The sequence below is a fragment of the Pinus tabuliformis genome, chromosome 6, assembly GCF_031772625.1.
Source record: "Pinus tabuliformis cultivar Carrire ecotype Pingquan chromosome 6, CPIR1, whole genome shotgun sequence".
NCBI classification, from domain to species: Eukaryota; Viridiplantae; Streptophyta; class Pinopsida; order Pinales; family Pinaceae; genus Pinus; species Pinus tabuliformis.
The window spans coordinates 1,093,970,876-1,093,980,843 of NC_142292.1; the positions used below are offsets into that span (position 1 = coordinate 1,093,970,876).

Here is a 9,968-nt window from a genome sequence, read left to right on the forward strand (position 1 = left end):
AGCTCCCGTACTGGTATAAGGCTGCACCAGTACAAATATTGTAAAAGAATTTTCTTATTAAGAAGAAGATTGAGATGACTTGCAGCAGGTGGTTTTTCTCCCGCATTGGGTTTCCACCTTACATCATTGTGTTCATGTGTGTGCCTTATGTGTGATGATCTACTTTATGTTACTGCATCTGTTAACTGATAATATGGTTGATAATGTTCTAATGCACTCATTGAAGATCGATTAACTTAATCATAAGAAGGTGTGGAAGTAGCATATATGAATCTGATTATGGAAATGAAAAAGTTTTATTAATATGATAATACTGATTCACCCCCCCCTCTCAGTATTATTTCCAACAACGAATTATCACTGTAATTCCAATGCATGATCCCTACAGCGGCATCGTTCAAAACAGCGAGTTGATAGCCAAAAAGGGGGAAAGACATCGAGTCTCCACGCAGAGAGCAGTAAAAAACAGTCCATAACATATAATATCGCAGATCCAAAAACAGGTGGGAGGCTATGAGGATCCTGAAGAAAAACTCAAAAAAAGGTTTAAAAAAAAACTGCAGAGTAAAAGTTGTATATAAGAAGAAATACTTATACTGTTGAAACTGTCAGGCATGCATAATATAAACTGAAAAAATAACCAAAATTTCACCCATTTTTCACCATATGCTTTGAATCTTGAAGTCCTGGATCTGGTAGGAGTTGCTGTCCACTATTATCTGCATTCTTCCTGATCCCTGGGGCAAATTCAGACCCAATTTTGATAAGGCATCAGCCTTCTTGTTTTTTTGCCTCTCTATATGTGATATATGATAGTCCTTCTCGCTACTCCATAGAGCTGCAATCCTGTCCAGCCATCCGGCAAGGTGAATGTTTTTTATTTGTTGCTTTGACAGTGCATGTTCCGTTATTACCTTGGAGTCTCCGAATATTTGCAGTTTTGGGATTTCAAGGAATTTGCAGATTGAGAGAAGACCCGCTAATGCCATAGCTTCAGCTCTATTGTTTGTTCCGGGCCCTGCATTCCAGCATATTTCAATGGCTTGAGCATTTTCTGTACTGATAACAACACCACATGCACAAATCCCCTGTTGGGCAACTCCATCGAAATACGCACATGGAGGTGACGAAACAGATGATGAACAAGATGTGCTCCATACCTCATTCCTGTCAGTGGATAACTCATAATTCCTACCTTGATTGTAGCTGGTCTTCCCATGAATCTTGAGGGCATAGTACAGGGCAATAATAGAATCCGTAACATAAGAGCTGGTATCCCCCTTTGAGCTAAATTTTCTTTCATTCCTCCATTTCCAGATGCCCCATAATGCCAATAAAGGAATGGCTCTCCATTCTTTCTTCATGGACCCCCAAATTTTAATAGCTTCAGAGATGGATGGATAATTGCCGAAAGGGAAACCAAAATGTTCAACAAGATTCTGCCAGATTGGCCGCACCTGTTTGCATCCGAGGAATAAATGAAAATTATCTTCACAGCCATCTCTGCACAGTGGACATATGGCTGGCCCGTGCCAGTTGTGCTTTTGTAGGTTCTCCCATGTAGTATTCTTGTTGTAATATACCAGCCAAGCAAAAATGATAATCTTGGTGGGGCATCCTGATTTCCACAGAAGAGGAGGAAAAATATCACCAGGAATCTCTGCCCCAGCATATAGAAACTGTAAATAAATATATTTTACCCGCACCTGTTGAGAGCCATCCATACCACCCCAAATAATCTGGTCTTTGTCTGCCGAGCGGAAAATCCCGTGGCCATGCAGTGCTGATAAAACCCCTTCCCACTGCACCCTCATGTTTCCACTAAGTTGCAATTCATCCGCGGATTTCCATATGGGAATGGCCCCATCCCATTGCCGGATGACGCTGGCCCAATAGAAATTTCCCCTGTTATTGAGTGCTCTTAATAAACGAGGGGAGACATGTATTTTCCCTACCGCTCCCGCAAACGCATCTCTGCCAATCAAGATCTGAGAACCCGTTTGGAACTTCTAGATGAGGTTCTTTCTAAATTGTGGTTCCAACATCTTAAAACCTCTCCAAATAGTTGATCCAGTAGGGGTTCCAATGTGGTCCATCCTTATCCAGAAAGACATGTCCCTGTTATACATATATTTGGCGCGAATTGCAGAGCTCCACAATGAATCGCCCATGACTGCCCTGTACATTGATTTGCATAAAATGGCTTTCCTGAAATTTGCCAGTTCTAAAATGCCCCATCCTCCCAGATTTTTAGGCCTGGTAATTGCCGATAGTTTGGTTAAATGAAATTTGTAGTGATCTTTGCCACAACCCCAGATGAAACTGGCAATCATCCTGTTCAATGTTTTGATAATAGTAGCTGGGATAAAAAACAAATGTGCCCAATAAACTATCGATTGAACAAGGACAACCTGTATCAAGGTCATCCTACCGCCTTTAGACAGGCACAAATTTTCCCAAACTGCAATTTTCTTGTATATTCTGTCGATCATCCAAGACCAACCTGCCACCCTGTAACTTGATGTTTTCAGTTTGAAACCTAGGTACTTGATCCAGTTCCGGAGTGGATTGACTTGAATGTTAACGAGTTGGGAGAGATAGCGAATCAAGTCCCCACTGGTGTCTTCAACATAGAAGGAAGTTTTCCCTTCATTCACATATATGCCAGTTGCACTTTGAAATCTTTGCAGAATGCCGTGGAGGTAGATCCATGTTGACCTGCGTAACATCGTGGTTAAGAGAATATCATCTACAAAGAAACTGTGAGATGAAAAAATACCTCTGAAAATGGGGAGTGGGCGGCACAAATATTGTTGGGTCGCCTTTCTGATGTGGAGGCTGAGTGAGTCCATCACTAAAATGAAAAGGAGCGGGGCCAAGGAACATCCTTGCCTGAGTCCCCTGGCAGCTTTAAAAAATGGAGAGGGAAAACCATTTATAAGTACAGCAAAATTGACCTCTTCCACGCACGCCATTATCCATCTAGAGCATCTGTGATTTAGGCCGATCTTGGCGAGGATACACCGCAAACAACCCCAGTCAACGCTGTCGTAAGCTTTCCTTAAATCGATTTTCAAAACAGCAGCCGCCAGCTTCCTTGTATGAATAGAATGAATTGACTCCTGTGTGATGGCCACAACGTCCATAATGTTCCTGTTCTTTAGGAACCCGTGCTGCGCTGAATTTAAATGCATTGAAAGCACATTTCTAATGCGCATAGCGATGATCTTTGAAATTGTCTTATACAAGACATTGCATAATGATATTGGTCGAAAATCAGAAAAAGTTGCAGTTAGAGGCTTTTTTGGGATCAAAGCAATGAATGTGGAGGTAATACGAGAGTTTATGAAGCCTTTTGTTCTTGATTCCTCTACCAAGTGCCGAATGTCTTCCTTGAACAGTTCGAAAAAATGGATGAAGAATTCGATGGACCAACCGTCCGGGCCCGGACATTTATCTTTTTGGAAGGATTTCATCGTGGCCAGAATTTCCTCTTCGGAGACCTCCGAGAAAAGGGCAACATTTTGACTTTCATCAAACATAGAGGGATATAGGTCAATAGCCCAAAGGATGTCTTCAATGCAGCTTCCATTTTCTCTGCTGTATGCGTTTTTGAAATGATTAACTGCTTCCCGAGTAATATCCCCTTGTGAGTAAACCAAATTGCCAGCTGCATTCTTTATTTCCCATATCATATTAGCCTGCCTCCTTTTATTCGCAAATCTATGAAAATACTTCGAATTCTTGTCACCTTCTTTGATCCATATAGCACGACTCTTAAGGCACCAGGTGGATTCCTCCGCCGCCAAAATCCTTTGTTTATTTTTCCCGAGTTCCCATATTCGTTTTCGAATATTAGAGGATATGAAATTACTTTTATAACGAGAGGACAAAGATTGCATTTGCTTTTCAATATCCTTCAACTCCTTCCTGTTTGATTCTGCTTTTTCTCTCTGCCATTTTTTTACAATGTTGCATAAAAGTGCCAAGCGTTCAGTAAAATCCAGAGGCTGTTGTTGAGGCGAAACCGTGGGTTGCGTCCACGACTCCTTAATAAGCTGATTAAACTGTTCATCCGATAGCTATGAGCGATTGAATTTAAATGGGTAGCCGAACTTACATCTGGAATCCTTCCACTGAATATATATCGGCCGGTGATCAGATATGTGCTCAGGAACAATCTTCATCATCGGCGCGCCAAATCTCTCTATCAACTTTGTGTGGATGATATATCGGTCCAATCTTTTAGCCAAGTAAGAGTTGCCAACCCGTCCATTGTCCCATGTAGGTTCCCGGCTAACAGGCTGGATATCTATAAAATTGTTTTGAATAATCGCATTTCGAATCATGCGACCGATCGGATCTGTCTTCCTACCAGAGCCCCAGGTTTCGTTGATACACAAAGTGCAGTTAAAGTCACCTCCTATCAATAAGGAATCAATGTCCATAAATTCAGATGTCAGAAACTTTTCCCAAAAAGGAAATCATTGTTTATAAGGGGCGTATAGATTTAAAATATGCACCGGTTCATGGCAATCTCGGAAATGAGCATAAATTAGGATGCCAGCAAAGCATTTAAATGCAACAGCTTTGATCCATTTAGGGTCCCAGATGACTGCCAAACCTCCCGACAAACCAACAGCATCAGTGGCCACTATGTGCCAAGAAGGGAACATCCTTCTAAAATAGGAGATGGATTGAGCACGATCATGCATTGTTTCTTGGATAAGAATCATCCTGGATTTAGTAGAGCAAAAAAGGTCTTTCAGGGCCAAATATTTCGATCCGGCACCTAAGCCCCAAATATTCATGGAAATGATGTTATACATCGCTACCCACAGTGGGCTGGCTTGCTCTAAGAGGCCCTCTAGAGGAGAAATTTTCCCCTGTTATATCTGCTATAGGAACATCGATCAGATTAACATCTTTAGGAGACGTTGTCTTCCTTCCTCTTCGACCACGAAAATGCCTGCTACCTCGATTTTCCTTACGCCTGACCGTAATATTCCCCGCCGATCTTGGGCTGATAATAGGCGATGGGGTTTGATCCGGCTTGTGGATAGTGAGGGGTTCCAAGTTTAAAGAAGCTCTCTGTAACAACATATCTAAATCACATTCAAAAGAATTTATATCCGAAGACCGCGGGGAGTTACATGGAGTGTTTGCTATACATATAGCTTTCCCTTTAGGATCCGTTGAGCACTTCCCAGCAGGATACGGTTTCTCAGGCGGAAGGTGAGGTAAAGCGGCAGGGGATTGTGGGGATGAAGATATGTAGAGGACGGATTCAGTTGGCCCCGCCCTCGACGGTTTCTCCATTTGTGGGGGGATGGGAACAGATGTATCATGGGAGGGTTCAGGAGGATACGAGGGCAAAGGGAGACCCATCGGCGAGGATGAAAAATACATAAGTGGACGGAGAGAGGTCCCAGGAGAATGGACAGCTCGAGGACCGCTAGCAACATGAGGATCACTCCTCCCTCGTGGTCCAGAAGATAGTGACCGAGAGCGCTGGAAACCAGAAGATCGATTAGAAGATTGATTACCCTGTGAGCAATGTGATATGGGATTTAAAACCCGAAAAGGGATCATATTGCATTTCTGTTCCTGGTGTTCACTCCCAGCAATGTCTCCAACACATTTCTCCGCTGTGGGTCTGTTTTTATATCGTACTAAATGTCTGCGCGGGCATTGAGGAAGAAGATGGCCAGTCCGATGACATGCTGAGCACCTAAATGGTACTCCCCAATAGTCCATACGCTGGTGTACATTAGACAACTTCCAGTTTAGCTCAATCGATTCAGGGAAACCACCCCTAAATCCTTTCTCTATAAGAACCCACCCCTATATATATATAGATGCATCTTAATTTTGAATCTATCAAATTTTTAGACAGATCAAATCTTTTGAGGTGCAATTTTTTTTCAAGTTTTACGTTCAAAAAAAAGGTTTTCACCTCGAGAGATTTGATCGCTCTCAAAGCTTAATACATTCGGAGTTAAGATGAATCTAAATTGGTTTTATTATAGTTGATTCTTTTTCTTTGTTTCATTTACAAAAACAGATTTTGCTTTTTATTTTTTTTATGTGGTTTTAGGAGAAATACCACCAATTAAATTTTTATGGAATTACTTCACTATTATTATAATTTATAATAATTTTTTGTTAAAAAATTTAAAAACAACTTAATTTCAAATTTATCTCCACTCTGATAAAAATCTTTCCATGTTAAACCAATACTTTTTAAAATGTGATATAAAACTTTTGATGCATTCAACTCACTTTGCAACATTTTTTTAGGTCATACAACATAATAGGCAAATGCTTCCAGCATTGAATAGATAATAGTGTGCAACACTACGAAACATCTTAGCTTTGGTGTCCCTTATGAACATAAGGAACTCTACCTAGACCAAAGAATCTTGTTATATATAACCTAATCTTTGTTATATATAAGCTAATATGTTATGTTGACATGGAATTTATCACAAAATGTCATATAGAAGCTGATGACCACTAGTTAGACCAAAGAACCTTGTTATGTATAAGCTACCATGTTATGTTGACTTGCGCAACCTTGTTATGTATAAGCTAACACGTTATGTTGACTTGCGGTTTGTGGATCCAAATAAGATTGGTTAACTGAGAATTAGGAATCAAAGTTGCTGGCATATGTTGTTGTTGCATAATTCAATACGTATCGGTCCACACGAAACAATGTTCCCATCCTGACTAGAAAGTGCGACAACAAGAAACTAATTCTCCTCCAAATGGCAATAGCTTTGATTATGCATAAATCCCAAAGTTTAACACTATTTATGGTAATTGCCAATATTGGAAAGGTTGAATGGAAAAGGTTAACCTTCAAATTGGAAAGGTTGAATGGAAAAGGTTAACCTTCAAAGTGATCACGCATTACATTATTCGTAGGACTGCACATATTTCCCTCTTCCTTGTTTAAATGCTATGCAGAAAAGAACGACATTGCATACATTGCAATGAGGAAAAAAATAAGACACACATTTAGATGCTGGGTCATTTTTATATATTTTAATTATTTTTACCCTAATAAACGTCTCCATATGCTTTTTCCATGACTGCATATTATTTAAAAAGGTTTTTTTGGAATGCTTATGATTATATTTATTTCTAATTTTTTTTAATATAAATGTAACACTAATAATATATTTTGAAGCTTACAACCAAGTTACACATCAAATTGGTAGACTTCTTTATTTGTGGGGCAAGGGCCATGCTTCTACGCAAGGATTTCACTGCTAAAGTCTACAAAGATGTACATATTCTATCCCCTCTAGTTTTAAACCTATGACCTTTTACGAGGAAACATATAATCTTAACCATTTAAAACTCATTTTCAAGCTATATGCTATTAAAAAAAAGTTCTTATCTTCATCCCATATCTTAATGTTATGGTTATCTGTTAACAAATACAAATAAACTAACCAAAAAACATTTATTTTATCCTTCATTATTTCTTAAAAACACTTCTAGGTTTTTAATTAATATGTCCATATAGATTGTCATTTCTAAAATTTTATACATCAATATATATCTCCCTATGCTTTTAAATTGCTTTGTGTCAGGTTAATAATAAGAAAAAAGAGAACAAAATAAACTTAAAATAAGACATAGTAAATGATAAAAAGTTACTAATGATACACCATATTTATGTGGAAAACTTAGTGTGGGAAATTCATGGTGAAAAGATTAGTAGTTTTAATTTATTAGCAAAGTTAGCCTACATAAGTTTCAACTCAACTATATGTGAGTCTTCGCACATACTCATTTCCACTCATTCATTTCTCACTAGTTTTACTTTTATTTCTCATTATAAATGAACACTCATAGCATATATATAGACTTTTTTTCATGTAGTACCATGGATTTCCAATACCATGTGCCTAAAACCATGAATAATTTCTCATTTGGTAACATTCCAACATTATACTACTTATTTGATTTGATTTGGTCTCACATATAACGATCTTTCACGTGAGACCAAATAAAAGCTTTAGTAATATTTTGCTATTGTTTCCATATCCTTACTACTAATCCTTTCCCAAGATGCCTTTCATCAAGTTTGCATTAGTCTAGTGAAGGTTCTGCAAAACTCCTACTTATCCCTCGGCAAAATATTTATTAACACCTATATTATCTTTAGTGTGTATTTCCTCCAATTGTAGCAACCCATATCCCTCGGCAAAATCTTTATTAACAACTAGATTATCTTTAGTGTGTATTTCCTCCAATTGTAGCAACCCATCAGCTAGTGCATGACGAATCCAATCAAACATCAATGTGCTTTGTCTTAGATATGTTAGGTTTTTAGTTAAATAACTAACACTCTGACTATCACATTGTAACACATATTTTTCTTGTTTTATTCTCATCTCTCACAAGAATTATTGCATTCACAAGATTTTTTTACAAGCTTCCATGGCATTTATCTATTCTACATCTGTTGTTGAAAGAATTACTACTTTTTGCAGTCTATGCACCCAAGACATTGTTGCAACTGCAAAAGCATATAAATAATTAATAGTGGACTTTCTAGTGTGCATGTCTCAAACAATATTTGCATATGTATACCCTTCCAGCATACCATTACTACTCATGAAGTTATTATAGATCAATATAGATCTATTCTAACTTTAGATTGAATTAGCATCAAGAGAAGTTAAAAATAAAATTAAAGCATAAATCCATGGGCTCTTATAAAATTAAAGCATAAATCCATGGGCTCTTAAACATTCACAATAAGAGGATGTTTTTATTATTGTGTCCCTGGGGACATATACCATCCATCTCGATGTATTGATACAAGAGTACAATTTTTTATTTTTTAATTTAATTTCTAATTATTTATTTATTTTTTAAAATCATATATATATAAAGTTTTATTTAGGTATAGGAATTTTTTATTATTTTTTGTTTTTTTAATATATATATATTAAATCTGATTGGTGGCTGATGGCAAATGTCATCCATCAATTTTTGAGCCCAAGATGGGAAGTGGGATGAATTTTGTGGCATCTTGCTCTGTATCCTATCACATAATCTAAATTCTATGGAACTCTCATGTCACTTACACACATATTCTGTCCAACTCACATGTTACATATGAAGCGATTGTTAATTTTTGCAATTGCGGTCAAATTCCACCTTGGATAGCTCAAATGACCAAGATGGTGATTGCATTAGATCCCCTTTTCGAGATGATGAAAATTTACCTAAAGATAACCTCATTTGGACAAGCGCAAGTTGGTTTTTGAATTTATTTATTCACTCATTTATACTGGGTTAGGTCGGCCCTAAGCACATGTTAAATTGGACAGATGAGCCTCAACCCCAAGTGGACCCTCAAGAAAGCCTATAAATAGAAGATACCTCAAGCTCATTTGGACACATTGATCAAGCCATCTTCTCTTCTCTTATTGTCTTGGTTTGCACAGGTCTGTTGGAGGAAAGTTTGAACAAGGGTCGGAAATCTCACAGATGGAGCTCACATTGATCTAGTGTTTTCTGATTACTGGACGCTGGCACAAAATTGTGCATTTTAGTCCATGGACACTGGCACACAGTGGTCAAGACAATGTCCAAAGAGCCCTAGATGCTGGCACAAAATCCTATGGGAGCGTCCAGGGTTTCAGAGGCAGATCAGAAGGTATCGGTCCTCAGACGCTTGCATAAAGTGGTCCTGAGAGTGTCCATGCAGTCCCGAACGCACACACAGTAACTGGAAGAGAGCGTCTGAGGGCTTGGAGCACATATAGTGAGTTGGTCCTCAGTTGCACACACATAATGGTCTAGGGAGCATCCTGGCTACCATAGACTATGGCATACAGTTCACAAAGAGCATCCAGGATTGTTATAGACGCTCGCACAACTCCTCCTCCCTATGTCCAAGACTCAAAGATGAGATTTTAGTGTTTTTAAGATTCCTATCA

At 38.4% G+C, this 9,968-nt stretch overlaps 1 protein-coding gene across 1 annotated transcript; it reads right to left on the reverse strand.

Moving 5' to 3' along the window:
- Positions 1-659: 659 nt before the first annotated feature.
- LOC149262728 (uncharacterized) lies at positions 660-4,715 on the reverse strand. The gene is made up of 4 exons (XM_089381668.1): positions 4,524-4,715; positions 4,376-4,423; positions 2,893-4,082; positions 660-1,974 (listed from the first exon to the last, which is right to left on the reverse strand). The coding sequence occupies exons 1-4, from the start codon at positions 4,713-4,715 to the stop codon at positions 660-662; spliced, it is 2,745 nt and encodes a 914-aa protein (XP_089237794.1).
- Positions 4,716-9,968: the final 5,253 nt, after the last annotated feature.